The following is a 21,534-nucleotide window of genomic DNA, read 5'->3' on the forward strand; positions in this document are numbered from 1 at the left end:
TTCAAATGTGACATGTGAATGTATTTTCTTGGGTTGAAATATATGTAGGGCAAAATATATTTTTAAATGCTTTTGTAAAATATATTTTGAAAATATATTTTTTTAAAATATACAAAAAATGGCCAAAAAATACATTTTTAGAAAATATATTTATGTAAATATATTTAAAAATATATTTTTTTAAAAATATACAAAAAATGGCCAAAAAATATATTTTTTAAAAAATATATTTATATTTGAAAATATATTTCAGCGCATATATTTTTTGTATATTTTGAAATATATTTAAAAATATATTTGAAAATATATTTTTTTACCGTATCAATATCTTGGATTTTCTGTAATTCACTTCACGTTTCTCAATATAGTCACCTTTTTAAAGCAATTCAACCAATTGACACTAAATTAACAATATTAAACATTAAGTACAAAATACGCAAATGTTAGACACTCTACATGTGGTCTTGCGCCATTATGTAAGCCTTGCGCCATCTCACAGCTGAGCTTGTGCATCTCTAAACTAATAAACTTTTAAAACATCTTTAACAAAATGCAATCGGTATCATTATAACATCTACGTACATTAAAACATTATATCATTAACACCGTATAACATTTTATCACTAGAATACCTGAAAAGAGGGACATGAACAAACATAAAACTCGTGGATGTTTCCCCACTGCAAACTTTATGTAGAATGAAGAAACCCGTGAGATCTCCCCCTAGTGTTCCAGCAGGCAAAAGCAATCGATCACGCACCTAATGCCGAGTTCAGACTGCACGATTTTAGCCTCGATTTTGGCTCGCCGACAGGTTTTGAGAAATCGCGACAAATGCCCGAAATCACAGGCAAATCGGTGCTCGTCAGGGGCGTCACTAGGCCCTTTTTAGGGGGGCTTCAGCCCCCCTAAACTTCTGCCCAGCCCCCCTAAAAAAAATATTTGGATTAATAAATTTTTGATCGCTTCAGTCCCCTTTAAAAAAACTCATTTGAAACGGCGGCAAGCTGCGTCAAGTTTCGGCTCCTCCCCTTATCTGAGTCTGCTTGGATTTAGCGCATTTTTCAATCTGCAGGGGCGCCGAGCAGAGCAAACATCAGAGAGCACAAGGTGTGTGTCGTGTGTGCGTGCATTTATTGATAGATTGCTAATGCTATGATATTACATCTGCATCGGTGCAGTTCTTTGTCATAAATGCATTGCAGTTTACATAATGTAATGTTACTGGAGCATTGGGAGCACACAGGACGGCTCGGTTTCTCCTCCAATACCAATACGTTTCGCTGCGTTCACCTTCAGCCCTTGTGTGATATTTGTTTTTTATTCCTACAAAAATGAAGTGATTAACACCAATGAAAACATACTTTAGATTTAGAAAACGATCATGATTTATTTTAATTTACTTTTTACAATTACAGACATATTATAATGTATTTTGACATTACATTATGCAGCCATGCACAGAAATGACACACATCATTGTCTGAAAGCACTAGATGGCCCAGAGAGAGAATGTGGAGTTATTTTGTTTTGTATTATTAAATATAGTTTTGTATTAAGTAATAATGAATCAGGAGGAGTGTCATGATACATAAATTAGAGTAAGCGTAGAGTAAAGGGATTTTTGATTTTCTTGATTTATACTATTTATACTAGATTTGTACTTGATTTATAGAAGTGGCAAATTGATAATTCATGTTGTTATTTTTAATAAATAGAAATAAATATAGAACAGATTAATCATATTGCCAATAGACAATTACATTAATACATGGTTTGTCTATATTCTTAATGAATATTAGCTGGTTAGTTAAAATACTTAAAATGACATCAATTTTCATGGGGTGACTTTATGAATATCCAACCTATTGTTGATTATAAAGGCTAAAAAGCTAAAAAAAACTAAAATAATTTATATTTCATTGTAGATGGATATACGACATTTTTTCTTGTCGTGCGGGAGTAGGTCTGCAAATGAGCAACAGTCAGTCAAATAATATTTTTTTAATCATACCCTTATTGGGGGCTGAGCCCCCCTAAAATCAAAATCCTAGAATCGCCCCTGGTGCTCGTTCACGCGAGTGACTATGGAAGTAAAATAATGCCAAATGTTTTTGAAATAAAAAGCTTGTTGAATTGCACTATTTGAAAAAAATATGCATTACATTAGCTGTACTTGCATTTAGATGCACTGTATTTTTAAGGCTTGCATTTTTATGGGCTGAAATTCAACATGGTCGTATATTTAGGCTGTGAATATTTCAATTAAAAATATTTCACACACATTTTCATTATTAAAAATTCAATAATTCATATTCACCTTTTAGATTTCACTTCCAAAATATTCATTCATGTTTAAAAATACAACCTATAAAATTCAACTAGCAATTTTCAGTCCATTTTATTTCGCTTTACAAATTCGCTTCCACAAATTCAGTGGCTCAAATTCGGCAGAAAATTCAACATTTCACATCCGGGAACTGCAGGAAGAGCAGTAGAGTGCCGATGCATCATCTCTATCTGCTGTTGGTCTTCTTCACCAGCAGGTGCCGCTAGCGGCTGTTTAAGACGAGATCACGGCTAGTAAGTCATCATTCATTCATAAAAACAGATTTACAGAATTAGAGCAAGCGGTAAGTGAATGTGTGATGATTATCAGGGCCAGTATAAATGCAGAAAAGCTGATAAAGACACAAAAGCTGCATTTATGTTTAATTCAGTGTATTTACGCTTACTTTCCCAGTGTAGCTACAGCTTTCTCTCCAGTGAACAAGATAACGTTATTGCCCGATGCTGGTGTATAGATCAAACGTTAAATCTGAGATAGACATATATTTCTCTCTGTTGTTTAGTTTCCTTAACTTTATATCGCAGCGCTGTGTTGTAATACTAGGGCTTCCCTCATCCGTCATAGCTGCCATCAGGACATATAAAACTCTTAACACAGCTTAATGGACTCGTACAGTGATATAAAAGACCAAACTCGCACCTCATTTGTGATGTAGGTTAGACTATATAGGCTCCAAGAAAGCAGATACTGGCATTAAGTTGATTTGACGCTGAACGTTTGATTATGATATTCGCAAATTTAGGGACTGTCTCTAAAGTTACAACATTATGTATTAACGTTTCTACCTTCAATAGCATTTAAAGAGAATGACTTAGTCACAAAACCAACTGTAAATTGTTCATCTAGGTGTCAGGTATAATGCAAACCTTTTAGATTTTTGATGTTTATTAAAATAAAAGGTAACACTTTATATTAAATAGTTGATATGAACGAACAATGAACTGCACTTCTACAGCACTTACTAATCTTTGTTAAAGTTAATTCCAGCATTTACTAATACATTATTAAAATCAAGAGTTGTATTTGTCAACTTTAGTTAATGCACAGTGAAGTAACATGAACAATGAACTGCTGTATTTTTATTAACGTTAACAAAGATTAACAAATACAACAACAAATGTGTTGCTCATGGATAGTTCACATTAGTTAATACATTATGAACCTTACTGTAAAGTGTTTCCAAATAAACTGTCAAGTAATATGTAAAGATTGCTATGTATTTCACTACTGTATTGGATCATACAAAAAAATGCCATAATTTAAAGCTCAATAGCATTTGATGAGAATGATTTACAATCACCAAAACTACCTGTGAAGTGTTCATCTATAGGTGCCAGGTCAAAGAGTGATGCACCCTTCTCTCTCTCTCTCTCTCTCTCTCTCTCTCTCTCTCTCTCACACACACACACACACACACACACACACACACACATATTCAAACACACTCAACTCAAAGTACATGCACATATACTTTTTCTTTTTTTTACACATTCATCACACAATTAGTTCTACTTAGTTAATTTTATTTCTAAATTTAATTTAAAATTTTTATAAGCAGGATAATCTATGATCAGGTAAAATAAAAAATGAACAAAGTAAAAAAAAAATTGTGTGATGAACGTGTAAAAAAAAAAAAAAGAAATAGTATATATGCATGTACTTTGAGTGGGGTGTGTTTGAATATGTATATGTGCATGTGTGTCTACAAGAGTTTGGTAGAAGGTAGAAACGTGAATACAGAATGTCGTAACTTTAGAGACGGTCCCTAAATTTGCGAATATCATAATCAAACGTTCAGCGTCAAATCAACTTAATGCCAGTATCTGCTTTCTTGGAGCCTATATAGTCTAACCTACATCACAAATGAGGTGCGAGTTTGGTCTTTTATATCACTGTACGAGTCCATTAAGCTGTGTTAAGAGTTTATATGTCCTGATGGCAGCTATGACGGATGAGGGAAGCCCTAGTATTACAACACAGCGCTGCGATACAAAGTTAAGGAAACTAAACAACAGAGAGAAATATATGTCTATCTCAGATTTAACGTTTGATCTATACACCAGCATCGGGCAATAACGTTATCTTGTTCACTGTAGAGAAAACTGTAGCTACACAGGGAAAGTAAGCGTAAAGACACTGAATTAAACATAAATGCAGCTTTTGTGTCTTTATCAGCTTTTCTGCATTTATACTGGCCCTGATAATCATCACACATTCACTTACCGCTTGCTCTAATTCTGTAAATCCGTTTTTATGAATGAATGATTTACTAGCGTTGCTTTGGTCTTCCTAAACAGCCGCTAGCGGCACCTGCTGGTGAAGAAAACTAACAGCAGATAGAGATGATGCATCGGCACTCTACTGCTCTTCCTGCAGTTCCCCCGGATGTGAAATGTTGAATTTTCTGCCGAATTTGAGCCACTGAATTTGTGGAAGCGAATTTGTAAAGTGAAATAAAATGGACTGAAAATTGCTAGTCGAATTTTATAGGTTGTATTTTTAAACAGAATAAATATCTTGGAAGTGAAATTTGAAATGTGAATATGAATTATTTAATTTTTGATAATGAAAATGTGTGTGAAATATTTTTAATTGAAATATTCACAGCTTAAATATACGACTGTGTTGAATTTCATCCCATAAAAATGCAAGCCTTAAAAATACAGTGCATCTAAATGCAAGTACAGCTAATGTAATGCATTTTTTTTTTTTCAGTTAGAGCAATTCAACAAGCTTTTTATTTCAAAAACATTTGGCATTAATTTACTTCCATAAGTGACAATCACGCAGAATGAGCAAAGACGCGATATGAGAGAATCGCCGACGAGTCAGAGATATTTGGCATGCTAAATATCTGGACCTGTCGGTGATTCAAAATCCTGCTGTGTGAAAAGTGTTCTGACTGAAAACTACATCGGCGATGACCGACAGCCAATGAGAGAGCAAGATACAGAGCAGCGGGGAGTTCAGGGAGGAGTTATAGACCACAATATCAGCAAGCATGGCTTCATTCACATAAACATTACAATTCTATCAAACGGAAACAAAACACAGACATTTGCTTGACCATCCGCAACAGCAGCACATTGAAAAGTTATTTATTTACCTCCAACTCTCGTTGCAGAACACACAATCCACAGTCTCCCCAACCATTTCCTCCTCCATATTCTTCTTTTATTTTTCTTGGTTTCGCTGCAAATCAGCGCACAGGCAATTCGTATCGCAAGCTTCTTGCGGTTTTTAATAACAATAATAATAACTCCGGTCCTGCACGCGTGATATCGCGTTGTTTCCTTGTAACATCTCGCGTGTGTTTGGTTGTGAAACGTAGTTTGCGTGCCAGACAGAGTTGTCAGCGATTCTTCCTATTGTAAAGTCATGCAGTGTGAAACCTTCTGTCGCCGATCCATCGTGTAGTTTGAACACAGCAGCGACTGAATGCTGGCCAAGATAGTCATGCAGTGTGAAAATAATAGTGACCTGACTACTTTGAAAATCGTGCAGTCTGAACTCGGCTTTAATGTGCCAAACTAATAGATCACAGCCCAGCCAGCAGAGCCATGTGGGGCTCCTTTGAGTTTTACTCACACACAGAATCAGCATATGAATCTCAACAATGGTGACAAGCTTCAATGGTGCAATGCATTCTGGGAGCCATGGATAAGTTTTGTATGATGCACCCAGAATGCATTGCACCATTGAAGCATGTTGAGAATCATATGCTGATTCTTGATGTCTGTGTGCGTGTAAAATTCACAGGAGCCCAAAATATGTAAATGGTGTGTTATAAATCGTTTGGTGTTCTGATTAAATTCTATTATTCTCTTGCTGTAGAATCATAACAATAAAACAGAATTAATAACATACTACCCATATAAACATCCCACATAATATCAATGAGTTAAGCCAATATATGATGATTATATTCTTATCATCAATCAGCTTACAGCACCTGATTATATTTTCTCTTGCTGTTCTCGCCATAACAAACAGACACAGCTGTCAAGAGAAAAACTACTGTTAAAAAGTCAAGAGCCTGACTAAAGCACACACTGATCACCACAATGGTAACATCAAATCAAACTATTACTTTCATATAAGTAATCAACATCTAAGCCTCTTCTTAATTCTTAATACGAACTTCTGTAGATGTCTGACAGAAATAAAGTCAGTCTGGTTAGTAATAAGTGAAGCTAATGTTGTTTGTGGAGTTGTTTAATCAGATCTTGAGAGATATAATGTATTTTATATTCAGTTGATTTCATCCAAGGCTGTGGCTGGAAGTAGTTCTTGTGTTTCTCTTTCCTTCAGTGATTATGCTTGTTAACAGCAGGTGTTCTTCACTAATACAAAATCATTATTCAATCACTTAATTATCTCATTACCTCCAACACTGATTAAGTGTTACATTAAACAGCCTGTAGTGTGCAAACTAAGCAGTGTCCATTTCATCTGGGCAAATCCATGTGGGGCCTACATGGAAACTGGGTGCAAAACTGGCTGGGTCCCAGTTAGATAGCCCAGGTCAAACACATTTGGGCCCCACATGGCTCTGCTGGCTGGGAGATGAACTCAAAATAATAAACAAATTACATATGTACATTTTATAAACAGTTTTAAACATTCACAATATCATCTATATAAAATGTTTTTTTTTTTACCATTTCAGATTTATGAATTTAAATGTTTCAGATTTATGAATTTAAATGCATATTTCAATCTGTCACACTCACTCTTAATAAAAGCTTGCAATTGGATCCCTGCCTGAGTCCAGATGCTTCGTTACATAAGGATTTATTTTTTGTCCCTTTTAGACCCTCAAAAGAGTGTCTCAGTGTCCATCAGTCCATCTGGTGAAATAGTGTCAGAAGATTCAGTGACTCTGATCTGCAGCAGTGATTCAAACCCTCCTGCTCTGAACTTCAGCTGGTTTAAAGGAGGAACGTTTGTGGGATCTGGAAGAATCTTCAACATCTCAAAGATCAGATCTGATGACAGTGGAGAATACAAGTGCAGATCCATCAATGAACATGGAGAGAAATACTCTGATGCTGTGACTTTAAATGTCATGTGTGAGTTAATGATGGTTCAGTAACTTTGACATTAAATCCTCTAAACAGTCTGTGATGTCTAATTTATTTAAATACATTAAATATCTAAATATTGTCTGTGATGGCAGCTTTACTGTGATTGTTAATAACATCTATGTTTTCAGATCCACCAAAGAGTGTCTCAGTGTCCATCAGTCCATCTGGTGAAATAGTGTCAGGAGATTCAGTGACTCTGAACTGCAGCAGTGATTCAAACCCTCCTGCAGAAATCAGCTGGTTTAAAGGAAGAAGGTTTGTAGGATCTGGAAGAATCTACAACATCTCAAACATCAGCTCTGATGACAGTGGAGAATACAAGTGCAGATCCATCAATGAACATGGAGAGAAATACTCTGATGCTGTGACTTTAAATGTCATGTGTGAGTTAATAATGCTTCAAAAAACAAACTAGTAGATTAACAATCCCAAAATATGAATATAGTTTCTTTTGTCCATTTTAGACCCTCCCAGGAATGTCTCAGTGTTGATAAACAGATCTGGTGAAATAGTGTCAGGAGATTCAGTGACTCTGATCTGCAGCAGTGATTCAAACCCTCCTGCTCTGAACTTCAGCTGGTTTAAAGGAGGAACGTTTGTAGGATCTGGAAAAATCTTCAACGTCTCAAAGATCAGCTCTGATGACAGTGGAGAATACAAGTGCAGATCCATCAATGAACATGGAGAGAAATACTCTGATGCTGTGACTTTAAATGTCATGTGTGAGTTAATAATGCTTCAAAAAAACAAACTAGTGGATTAACAATACCAAAATATGAATATAGTTTCTTTTGTCCATTTTAGATCCTCCCAGGAACGTCTCAGTGTTGATAACTGGATCTGGTGAAATAGTGTCAGGAGATTCAGTGACTCTGATCTGCAGCAGTGATTCAAACCCTCCTGCTCTGAACTTCAGCTGGTTTAAAGGAGGAAAGTTTGTAGGATCTGGAAGAATCTTCAACGTCTCAAAGATCAGCTCTGATGACAGTGGAGAATACAAGTGCAAATCCATCAATGAACATGGAGAGAAATACTCTGATGCTGTGACTTTAAACGTCATGTGTGAGTTAATAATGCTTCAAAAAAACAAACTAGTGGATTAACAATCCGAAAATATGAATATAGTTCCCATTCAGTCGGTCACGTTCGACGTACGTCGGACAGACAGACGAATGGGAATCTCGCTAGAGAGGCCAATCTACTTCGAGTGTAACTAAAACGAGCCAATGCACATTGGCATGCAATCATATGCATCAGCTGCTCGCCTCGCAGCACGGGTATATTATGAGCAGCAGGTGCGTTGCATTTTCAGCTTTTCACTTTGGAGCCGAACAGTGTTTGTTCCTGTTATCTGCAAGCGAGTGTCTGCTAGAAGACGAGTCAAGCTTTTTGGTTGAACTTCTCTTTTTTTTCCCAGTGCGGGCGAACAGCACAGCAGCGGGGTCGAAGTCCTCTCTTTTTCTGTTTTTTGTTTCGTTTGCCGTTATTGAGCAAATAGCTGTTTTGACAGCGTCAGAAGGCTGTTCTCACGGCCGGTACAGTGCGCTTTTGAGCGCTGAAAAGCCATTTTTAAGGCTGGTAAGATTGAGCGCCTTCAAAGAGAGAGAAAGAGAGCACACGACAGGCTGCACACAATCCCTGTCTGTGTTGCGGCGGCCGTTCCCCTGCGTGCTTCAGCACTTTTAAAAGAGTAAAGTCCCTGAAAGAGCTTACACGAGTAGATTTGCGTCTTTTTAAAGATGACATCCTACTTGTGTTTCTGGATGCAGTCGTTTTCTGTCCTCACTGATGGCCACGATCACTGTTTCACATGTCTGGGTGCGTGCTGAAACAATGTTCGTGAATGTGTTTCATGTTTTTTTTATGAGAACATGAGCACGTCGACATGCCGGTCGTGACTCTTCTTTCTCCGGGAAGCTTGAGTCCCCTCTGTTGTTGGCCAGCTGCTGCTTGTGTGTAAAAGCACAGCCGCGGGTCTGCCCGACACTCTGGGAGACCGTGGAGATCAGCGAGAGCAAAACTCTCACTCCTCTGCGTGTTGTGTGCCGTCGAGCTGCCGGGCTGCAGCGCGGGTTGTCACGGCAACCCAGTGCTCAGTCGGTGTTGAACTGCCTGAATACGTTCAATGGCAGGACAGTGGTCCCACTGAAATTCTTTCAGAGGCTCCTGGGGCATATGGCGGCCGCGGCGGCAGTAACCCTGCTCGGTCTGCTTCATATGAGACCGCTTCAACACTTGCTTCACGGCCTAGTCCGGAGATGGGCGTGGCAATGCGGCACGTTCCGGGTGCCAATCACTCAGGAGTGCCGCCAAGCCTTCAGTCCGTGGTCGGACCCTCTGTTTCTCTGGGCAGGAGTGCCCCTAGGACAAGTGTTCAGGCAAGCTGTGGTATTCACAGATGCTTCTGCACCGGGTGCCACGTATAACGGTCATGCAGTGTCAGGGGTTTGGACAGGACCCCATCTGCATTGGCACATCAATTGCCTCGAGTTGCTAGCAGTATGTCTTGCTCTGAGCCGCCTCAAAGGGCCGCTACGGGGCAAGCATGTACTGGTCCATATGGACAACACTGCGACCATGGCGTACATCAACTGTCAAGGTGGTCTACGCTCCTGTCGCATGTCGCAACTCGCTCGCCATCTCCTCCTCTGGAGTCAGAAGCGTTTGAGGTCGCTTCGTGCCATTCTTGTCCCTGGTGTGCTCAACCATGTGGCCAACAAGCCATCACGAGCTGAGCTGCCAGGAGAGTGGCGACTCCACCCCCAGGTGGTCCAGCTGTTCTGGAGAGGCTCAGGTAGACCTGTTTGCCTCACCAGAAACCTCCCACTGCCAGTTGTTTTACTCCCTGTCCGAGGGAACACTCGGGACAGACACACTGGCACTCAGCTGGCCCCGGGGCCTTCGCAAATATGCGTTTCCCCCAGTAAGCCTACTTGCACAGACCCTGTGCAAAGTCAGGGAGGACGAGGAGCAGGTCATATTAGTTGTGCCCTATTGACCCAACCAGACCTGGTTCCCAGAACTTTCACTCCTTGCGACAGCCCTCCCTGGCCCATTCCTCTGAGGAAGGACCTTCTTTCTCAGAGACGGGGCACTCTTTGGCCCCTGGAGGTTCTAGGTACTTAACACCATCACTTCGACACATGCACAGTCCACGAGACGTGCTTATGCCTCGAAGTGGAACCTGTTCGTCGAGTGGTGTTCTTCTCGCCGAGAAGACCCCCGAAGATGCTCAATCGGAGTCGTGCTTTCCTTCTTGCAGCAAGGGTTGGAGCATAGGCAGTCCCCTTCCACCCTCAAAGTCCATACTGCTGCTATCTCTGCATATCATGGCCACATAGATGGCAAGTCTGTTGGTCAGCACGACCTGGTTGTCAGGCTCCTTAGGAGGGCGAGTCGGTTAAATCCTCCTCGTCCTCCCTCCATACCCTCTTGGGACCTCACTCTGGTGCTAAGAGCACTCCAGATTGCTCCCTTTGTGCCCTTGCAATCAGCAGACTTAAAGATTCTGTCTATGAAAACTTTGCTGCTGTGTGCATTGGCCTTCATCAAGAGGGTAGGGGACCTGCAGTCATTTTCGGTCGACGAATCGTGCCTAGAGTTCGGACCGGGTGACAGCCATGTGGTACTGAGACCCTGGCCTGGCTGTGTGCCCAAGGTTCCTACCACTCCCTTCAAGGACCAGGTAGTGAGCCTGCAAGTGCTGCCCTCGGAGGAGGCAGACCATGCCCTGGCTTTGCTCTGCCCAGTTCGCGCTTCGCGACTGTACATAGACAGAATCCAAAGCCTCGGGACCTCAGACCAGCTCTTTGTCTGTTATGGAGGCCAGCAGAAGGGAAAGGCTGTCTCCAAGCAGAGGATGGCCCACTGGATAGTGGATGCCGTCGCCCTGGCTTACCAAGCCCGCTTCGGTTGCATGCTCACTCCACGAGAGATGTCGCATCCTCCTGGGCGCTGGCTCATGGCGCCTCGGCTGGGCGACACCTAACACGTTTGCTAGATACTATAGCCTTTGTGTCGAGCCGGTCTCCTCCCATGTTCTCGCCACAGGTCAGAGGCACGGAGAGGCCCCGGCTTAGTGTCGGCTTGCTGCGCTACATGCGCTTCTTTTCTCCAGAGAGTCCCTACAAGGCAAACCCTGTCGAGTCCTCTGATATCCCTTCGGCAGCCGACATGGCGGAGCATCTGGCGCCAGGCCTATACTCCATTGTATCCTTAAGAACCGGGTTTAGGGTTCCATATGTGTGATCCTATATGGTTGGTTCCACAGTTGCTCCTAAACGAAGCCCGTGTCTTTCCCTCTGGGAGAACCTACCCTTCATCGGGTTGGAGTCACCCCAGCTCTTCCATATGTAGCACAGCCCTACAGGGTTAGTCCATATGTACTTCTCCACATAACTCCTTCGGGGAAACTCCCTTGTGGCTTCCGCAGCGTTCCTTTCCCAGCGAAAGGGTACGCTTTCCTAGCGTTATCCAATAGTCTCACTGAATGGGTTTTGGGGAACAGCAGTGATCGACACTCTCTGTGTTAGCCCTGTCCCACCATCCTCAGGCAAGGGGGTTCAGGTGGCTTACAACAGAGCGCTGGAAGGGGGCAGCTCCAGTGGTGCTTTGGTAGGGATTCCTATTCGTCAGTCTGTCAGACGTACGTTGAACGTGACCGACTGAATGGGAACGTCTCGGTTACAAAGGGAACTCTCGTTCCCTGAAGGAGGGAACGGAGACGTACGTCCCGTCGCCACAGTTGCTGTCCCGTGCTGATGCTGCCGCCTATCCAGTTCAGCTCCTCAGCGAAAACCTGAAAATGCAACGCACCTGCTGCTCATTATATACCCGCGCTGCGAGGCGAGCAGCTGATGCATATGATTGCATGCCAATGTGCATTGGCTCGTTTTAGTTACACTCAAAGTAGATTGGCCTCTCTAGCGAGATTCCTATTCGTCGGTCTGTCCGATGTACGTCTCCGTTCCCTTCTTCAGGGAACGAGGGTTACCTTTGTAACCGAGGCGTTTCTTTTGTCCATTTTAGACCCTCCCAGGAACATCTCAGTGTTCATCAAAGCATCTGGTGAAATAGTGTCAGGAGATTCAGTGACTCTGATTTGCAGCAGTGATTCAAACCCTCCTGCTCTGAACTTCAGCTGGTTTAAAGGAGGAACGTTTGTAGGATCTGGAAAAATCTTCAACATCTCAAAGATCAGCTCTGATGACAGTGGAGAATACAAGTGCAGATCCATCGATGAACACGGAGAGAAATACTCTGATAATGTGACTTTAAATGTCATGTGTGAGTTAATATTAGTTCAGTATCTGTGGTCAAATTACCCACTGAGCAAATTACGTCCAGAAGACGTCTTTTTGAGGTCTTGTCTCAGGTTGAAAAGACGTCCACTGAGGGGCCAGAATGAAAGTTTTTATGACGTCTTTTTTTGACGTCTTCTGGACATCCGATATAAACGAACACGCAGAATCACCAAAGGAGAAAAATCACAATTTTTAAGCCACCATCGTGGAGATGAGTGTTTGCTTTAGTTGGGCTCTTGACCCTTGCCTTATATATATTAGAGTATGTTTGGGCAGTTAACTGAGTCATAACAGCCAGACAAGCAAAGAGAAATGATCAGGTGTTGGTTATGTTTTCATATAATCATTATTTGACCTAAATCACTGAACTTGTTTGGAGCTCAATCTCTGAGTTAGATTTACATTATTGACTACAGCATCACTGTGATTCTACAGCAGCAGATCAGCTTTATCAATATAATATGAAAGATTTCACATGATACAATTTTTTTCTTCATAGGCACACACAGACATCAAGAATCAGTGTATGAATCTCAATGACGGTGACAAGCAACACATTCTGATCAACAGATCAACTCTGAACATTAGAAAACAAGCTACTTAAAAGTCACATAAACAGAACAAAATAAGGAATAAAGGAATAAAGGAAATTACTTAAACAATTAAGCTCATAATTTATTCATGATGGGAGCCATGGATGAATTTTGATTGGTGGCTACCAGAATGCACCACAACATGCTTTTTGATGGTCACCACTGTTGAGATTCACAGGCTGATTCTTGATGTCTGTGTGTGCCTAAAATAAATACTTTTTTTTTTTGTTCATCACACCTTTTCTGAAATCAATTGAATCATATTGTAAAAGCTGATCTTCTGCTGTAGAATCACAGTGCTGCTGTAATCAATAATGTAAATCTAACTCAGAGAATGGGCCCTTCATGAGTTAAGTGACTAAGGTCAAGTAATGGTTATGTGAGACCATAACTGACATCTGATAATTTCTCTTTAATTGTCTGGCTGTTATGACTCAATTACAGCCCAAACAAACTCTAATATTAAGAAGGCAAGGATCAAGAGCCCAACTAAAGCAAACACTCATCTCCACGATGGTGGCTTAAAAAGTGTGATTTTTCTCCTTTGGTGATTCTGCGTGTTCGTCTATATCGGATGTCCAGAAGACCTCAAAAAGACGTCTTCTGGACGTAATTTGCTTAGTGGGTAGTGGATTAACAAATCCAAAACATTAGTATAGAGTTTATATTTTTCCTTTTCAGATCCTCCCAGGAACGTCTCAGTGTTGATAACTGGATCTGGTGAAATAGTGTCAGGAGATTCAGTGACTCTGATCTGCAGCAGTGATTCAAACCCTCCTGCTCTGAACTTCAGCTGGTTTAAGGAGAATGAAAGCTCAGCTGTTGGATCTGGACAGAGTTTCAGTGCACTACAGAGTGGACGCTTCTACTGTCAGGCTCACAATCAACATGGATCTCAGAGATCAGACGCTGTAACTGTCACAGGTGAAGCTTTGGAATCCTGTATACAACTTTCTTCAGTCTGGACAGTTCATCTTAGCTGATAATGTTTCTCTCTTTCAGAGCATCATAGATCCAGTTGGCATAAAGTTTTTGGGATCACAGTGGCATGTGGAGCATTTTTCATCCTCGCCATCATCATTATCATCGTCATACTGTTTATAATGTGAGAACCACAAACAACATTCATATTTTCAAATACAGTTGTCTATAAGCTGTTAATGTCTGTCATTGTAACAGAAAGAAACGAAGGAGTGTTAAAACTGAAGATCACACAGTGAAACAGGTAAATCATTCAGACACAAACAACTTTACAGAAGCAAAAAAATCAATCAATCAGCCATTATCTGTTTCAGACTGAAACAACTGTATGTACAGCGCCCTCAGGTGGTGTTACACATGATGTAGAGAGTGACATATATATATATATATATATATATATATATATATGTGTGTGTATATAAGTCCTTCTGTCTCTGTCCCTATAGCTCTCTTATCTCAATGAAGACACATACACAACTCTTGAGCTCAAGTCCACGACCTCAGAGCTTTACTAAACATCACAATCCATCAGTAAGCCACCTGCAGATCTTCTCAATTTAATCAATTAAACTGCCTTCAATACTAGTTTGACTGTTATGTATTCTGTGAAAAATGTATAATGTTATCTTTATTTCAAAGCAGGTTCACACCATATGATTTTTTACTGGTTGTTGCTTGTCAGACTGTACAAACACTGTAAGCCTGTTACACTGTAGGATCTCAGCTGCCAGTCATGATGTATTAAACAAGCAAGAAGACTCAACTGGAGTTTTTAATCAATCCATGACACGTTCAGTGACTGTGAGCTGCATTTACATGTGGAAATGGTGGCTAGCAAACAAAAAACAATCTCTAGCATTAATATTTATTATGGCATTTCTTTAAAAAAGAAAACTCACTGCAGGACTGCACCTCAAACCTCAGAGTTTCATAGGAGGCCATAATTTATCGCAAACGTCATTAATCGGCTGTTTGTGAACTTGTCAAACTAGCACTCAAAGACTTTGGCCTAGGGTCAGAGCAATCTTTTAGGATTCCAAAAATTTGTCTCAGATGACTAAATTGTGGCCAAAATCACATAATTTTGAACCCGGCTTTATTGTTTGTCCAGATTAGGGTTGCCCAAACCTGCTCCTGCACCGTTTCACTTCAGTTAAACACACATTAACAGCTAACCAAGGCCTTCAGACTCACTGCACAGCAAAAACCCCAGTGTAAAATGACTTATGCTCAGAGTTTGAGTCCACGTTTAAGAAGCAGTGTTAAAGTTAATGAGATAATTAAGTGGTTAGGTGATGATTGATTAGTGAAGTCACCTGATATTAACAAACAGACTCACTGAAGGAAAGCATCACTGTTTTTTAAGGCTTTCTTTCGTGATTCAATAAATAAATATTTAAATGACTTCTAATTAAAACAGTAACTATTACTGTTTTAATTAGAAGTTATTAAAATATTTATGAACTAAAATAACTAGCTTCCAGCAGACGACCGTACATGTACTGCACACGTCGACTTGTGCCACTAGAGGATCCCCTGACAGATTATTGTTTAACATCCACTGCACATTAAAACATCACACTCTTACTTGATCTAGACAAACTGAGTATCATTCGAAAGATTTATGTCTCCAGCTTCAATATCTGACTGCTGTTAAGTTGCAGTGACATTAATTTTTAAATTTATGTCAGGAGTGCAAAACAATCAATCTTTTGTTTTTTATATATATTTTGAACAGAATAAAAACATTTACATTTATTCATTCACGTCTGCTCCAGTTTATTTGTTCACATACGTGCACTACTTCCATTAGGGCTCTTAGTCCAAACATGCACATATCTGGAGAAATTGATTTATTCTTACATGTTTGCAAAATATTTCACTCTCTCTCTCTCTCTCTCTCTCTCTCTCTCTCTCTCTCTCTCACACACACATTATTAATTTTCAATTTTTCTTTTGCTTCTCCTTCAATTCAGGTTTTTACAATGTGAAACCATGTGATCAGTGATATGTTTTTTTTTGTTGTTTGTTTTTTTTTTTTTTAAGAAAGGCTCAGAAGTTATAGTATAACAAAGAAACAAAATATTTTTACCTCATGCATGCTATTGAGGAAAAAAAATCTCACTACACCATAAGATGCCGATATTTTATGATCATATGTTCAAAATGAAAAGAAGACAATAAACTTCCAATTTTTGAGTCAGTAGTTACCCAGCTAACAGAGTTTTGTTATAAGAACGTTCTCTAAATATTCAGTGTTGTTTCTGGGAACATTAAAAATGTCCTTCTTAAAGTTCTTGAAGTTATAGGAACGTTTTTATAAGGTATAATGTTCCTCAAACGTTCTTTCAACTTAATTTTGATCTAAAATTCAAGATTGTAGGAACGTTGATTTGTAACATTCCAAGAACATCAAAATGTCCAGTTTCCTTAATGTTAGTAGAATGTTATTTAAAGGTTAGTATGATGTTCCTGAAACATTCTTTCAATAATTCAAACACCTGCTGTGAACAAACACTGAAAGAAAGAGAGATAAGAACACAAACTACAACTTCCTTCAGCCACAGCCTTAGATGAACTGAAGATAAAAGACATTAAATCTCTGAAGATCTGATTAAACAACTCCACATACAGCATTACCAGCTTCGCTTATTACTAACCTGACTGACTTTATTTCTGTCACACGTCTACAGAAGCTCTTATTGAGAATAAACAGAGGTTTAGATGTTGATGTCTTATTGAAAATGCTTAGTTTGTAGTCCCCATCATGGAGATTAGCATTTGCTTTAGTTGAGCACTTGACCCTTGACTTTTGTTGAGTTATCAGCAATTTGTTTTCAGAAGTCATTTCTGCACTGACACAGCAGATCAACATGTCTGTTTTAATTTCTGTTAGCTGGGTATATTGGCTTTAAACATTTCTCATGATAAGTGATTGACTCTCCTGCAGCGTCTGTAAACAGACACTAAAGGGCGCTGTCGGTACCTGTGCCTGTCACAAGTCTGTTCTGTTTAGTTTAATTATCATGGACTTTTAGTTTGTTTTCATTCACATCATGTGTACCTATGTTCAGTTTTTCTGCTCCTCATTTGTGTCAGCTGTGTTTGATTAATCCACCTTGTTTGTGCTTCCTATTTAAGTTGTACCCTCACATTCATTCTCTGTCTGGTCACGTCTAAGTTAAGTATGTGTGATGCTGCTTGTTCGCCTATAATTTGAATTGTATCATTAAACCTTTGTGTTGGAACAATTATCTTCATCTGCCTTCCTGTAGCCCAATGTGACAGTCGACCGGACCGCCCTACAAGGATAAACGGGCAAAATTCATCGCCATGGCTTGGAATACACAAGGGAGTTTGTCCAGTTAGCGTTAACCAGCTCCCTCGACGTCGAGACCCTGAGTACAGCTCAGCCAGTCCTCCAGCCCCACCACTGCCAGATGCACCATCTCTGTGGAAACCCTGCTTTGACATCAAGCTGCAGGTCACCACGACTATACACGTACTGTGTCAGTGCGAGAGGAACCTACGGCTCCGGCTTCCACCTTCAACCTCTACGCTCATTCTCAGTCTGTCGACCTGTTGGCACCGTCTTGGCTCCTCCCACCTTCGGCTCTGTCTTAGTCAGTCATCACACCACTTCCGCCACAGACTCGCAGGCCATCCACTGCACTCCTTCCCTCCACCCCATACAGCTGCAGCGGGATCCTCATTCCCCTTTGCGTCACCTCTGAAGAAAATCTGACAAAAAGGGCATTTATTTATCTGATTTTAAAGTCTACAAATAATGCCATTTTCTCAGCAACAGTAAGGTGTCCACTGTTTCAATAAATTCACACATTTTAATAGATATCTCTCACCAAAAGTTGGCACAATAACAGAGAATCATTGTAATACTGACTTTGACTTTATATTGGTTTATTATTTTATAGGCTAGTAAACACTGTTTAGCTTCTTGTAATCTGACAATAATGATGTAAACTTTCTGCGAATCCCAAATCTGGGCTGCGCCATAACATTTTCACCCCAACCCTACACACACACACACACACACACACACACACACACACACACACACACACAAATGTTTAAAATTGTACAGCTTGTCGCTGGGGCAGTAAATTTAAAGGGACATTTTTTTCCCTTTTTTTTTACTCCAAAAAGGTCCTAATATCCGCGACAAGCTTACACCTTAAGGTATAATTTTAAACTTTTTTTTTTTTTTTTTTTCAGTGTGTATTTAAACACACCTGAACCACCAGTTATTTAAGATCTTCAGACTCACTACACCGCAAAACCCCCAGTGTTACATTAACCCGTTTAAGCACACATTTTTCCCAGCCATATGAATATCCAAATGATGTGCACAAACCTCAGACAACAGAAATCTTTTAAATACCAATAAAACATTAAACACCAACATCTTGTGCAAAAACACATAAAATACCACTTCAATTTAGCATTTACTCTACTGATCAATCATTAATTTGCATTAACTTTCACTAATACTTCAGTGAAATTAACTTGTTTCATTTAATAAACGTGGCTGTTAGGTTTTACAGTACATTTGTAATGATAGGCCCTATCGGTCGATTTTACATTGATTAAAAATGGGGTCAGATTATACTGTGTGAGAGGTTATGGGTGTTTAAAAAGATGAGACAGATAACAGAAATGAATAAATAAAGTGTATTTACAATATTCACAAGGAACTTAAAGGTGCTTTATGTACAATTTTCTGTCCGCTAGAGGCGTTCACTAGAAGCCTATTCAAAACAAAGGCATAGCTTGATGATGCAAAGTTTAAGCACGAAATCTTGGGACATGTGGTCTCCATCTCAATGGCTGGTGGAAAAGAATAGGGATAGGACTCGGGAAGAAATCATTTTCATGGATGCGATTATTAACGTTACTGTAGTATGAAGCAGAGCAGGAGCGAGTGTTGTGGAGCTGAACGAGGAGCTGGAGCGATTGAGCAACACACGCCTCACGAGCAGCAGGACTTTTATTATGCCACAGTCGCCGACGCCGCTTCCGCTTTTCCGGTCAAGAGTATGAGGTAACGCAGCTCTGTTTATCATATTAGATACATTTGAGTGTGCTGAAAATGATGTTATAGCGTTACTCTGTGTGTTCACTCGGTGGCTGCTGTGAGACACTGTCACACACTGCAGTAAGATAGGCGACTCCTCACTAGGGCTGGGTACCGAGTTCGATACTTTTTAGGTACCGAACTTAATGCCTCGGTACTACCGAGTATCGAAACATGTCTTGTCGTTCGGTACCAAATTTCGGTACCTAAGGGGTTAACTTGTCAATGCCAGTTACGCCCATACACACTCAGGACACGTGGCTCACGTGAAGCGTGTAAGCGTCCCAACCCCCATAGATGTGGAAAAATCGTTATCGCGCCACAAATCTAAAAGAAGAAGAAGTAGACATGGAAAAGATGTGGAAAAATCAACGATCGAAAGTGTGGTTACATTTCATTAGGATTGACGAAGACAGCACGCGATGCAATATTTGCTGTAAGATAATAGCTGCCAAGAGCGGCACTACGACAAATATGATGAAGCACTTGACGGTGCACAAAATAAACCTAAGAGCAGAAAGTTGCTCCGTCTTTGACTGCAAAAAGACCGAGTCGGTGCAGTCATCCCGCCCTCCAGCTACAGAGCCTTCAACGTGCCCACCACACGACTCCTCCAAAACTACCGCTGAAGGCAGCGATATGAGTGGGACTCCGACAGGTAAGATTAATGTTTAGCAAACACAATCAGCTAACTTACTTGTAATGGTACATGCTTGTGTAACTTACTGGTTAAGTTAAAGTTTCTGTTCACGGTGACTATGCCTTTGCGTGCTCTTGGAATTAACTATTTATCAAGCTTTGTTAAAAAAATTATAACATTAATTGCAGTATTTTTTCTGTTAGCTTGGTTTTTATTTTTATTGTATTTTTGTGATGAATGCTTTGCCATGAAGATCGTCACAGATACTGATGGCATTAAATATAACTATACTGATAATTTAATGTGTGCTTATCCTTAAGGCTGGCTGCATTAACAGTTTAGTTTTCTTGTTTTTCCCCCCTCTTCACATTAATGTTATAGCCTCTGCTCCTGCCAACCCTGGCATGATGATGAGACCATCAAGTGTCAGTCCGTTCACACTTGCAAAAAAAGGAAAAATGATGAGAGAAAAGCAAGATGAGTGCCACAGGGCAGTCACAAACTTCATTGTTAAAGGTTTACTGCCGTTTTCTACAGTGGAGGCTCCATGGTGGAGGTAAGCTGTAAGTGGTGTTGTTGTAGGTTGTTGGCCAGGTGTTTAAGTGATTTTTTTTTAGCTTAGATGTTTTTTCTTTACACCTTTTATAGTAAGCAACAATGATAAAACAATGCTATTTTTGTGTTTTGTGTTCTGATGATGATGTCAATTATAGGGAGATGTTAAGGGCCTTAAACCCCAGATATCAGTCCCCCAGCCGAGACATGCTCTCAAATACCCTCATACCTGCATGGTATGCTGTAGAAAAAGAAAACATCAAGAAAGAGTTACAAGATGTGAGGCATGTGGCTGTGACTGCTGATGGCTGGACCAGCATTGCACAAGACCACAATCTGACAGTGTCAGTCCACTATGTGAGAGAGGGCTCCATGAAAGAGAAAGTCCTACACACAAGGGCAGTATACACATCCCAAACAGGGGAAACTGTAGCTGAAGAGATAGGAGATATTCTTGATGAATTCAAAATTAAGGACAGAGTAGTTGCAGTCACAGTAGATAATGCAGCAAACATGGATGTAGCAATAAAAAAGATGAGTATTAAAAAAATTTGCTGCTTTGCTCACACACTCAATATTGCTGCTCAAAAGCTTTACACTATACCGTCAGTCTCACAGTGGGCAGGAAGGATCAGAGCAATGGTGGTGTGGCTGAAAAGGTCCAGCCTGGCTAAACCTGTCCTTAAAGAGAAGCAGCGTCTTCTTGGTAAGTAGAAATCAAAACAGATCAACCTTAGTGCAAAACTCTGTACAAATAAATAGTTTAGAAAAAAATCCTTTGCTAAATCATTTATTAAAACATCTCAAGTGAACAACAAATTTGGCAACCACAGAGACCAATTTCTCTCTCTCTCTCTCTCTAGGCCTTGCAGAACATGCTGTCATCCTGGACGTGAGAACGAGATGGAATAGCCTGTTCCTGATGGTGGAGCG

The 21,534-nt window shown here is 40.2% G+C and overlaps 1 protein-coding gene across 1 annotated transcript in view; it reads left to right on the forward strand.

The window, feature by feature from the left end:
- The window catches only part of LOC137032813 (B-cell receptor CD22-like), a 37,672-nt gene extending 22,156 nt beyond the window's left edge, over positions 1-15,516 (forward strand). Inside the window, exons 4-10 of the mRNA XM_067404772.1 lie at positions 7,566-7,820; positions 8,242-8,499; positions 12,466-12,723; positions 14,015-14,257; positions 14,336-14,438; positions 14,513-14,558; positions 14,761-15,516. Coding sequence (XP_067260873.1) covers positions 7,566-7,820; positions 8,242-8,499; positions 12,466-12,723; positions 14,015-14,257; positions 14,336-14,438; positions 14,513-14,558; positions 14,761-14,829 — 1,232 coding nt within the window. The 3' untranslated portion in view covers positions 14,830-15,516. The remainder of the gene's footprint in view (positions 1-7,565; positions 7,821-8,241; positions 8,500-12,465; positions 12,724-14,014; positions 14,258-14,335; positions 14,439-14,512; positions 14,559-14,760) is intronic.
- Positions 15,517-21,534: the final 6,018 nt, after the last annotated feature.

The sequence above is a fragment of the Chanodichthys erythropterus genome, chromosome 12 (genome assembly GCF_024489055.1).
Source record: "Chanodichthys erythropterus isolate Z2021 chromosome 12, ASM2448905v1, whole genome shotgun sequence".
NCBI classification, from domain to species: Eukaryota; Metazoa; Chordata; class Actinopteri; order Cypriniformes; family Xenocyprididae; genus Chanodichthys; species Chanodichthys erythropterus.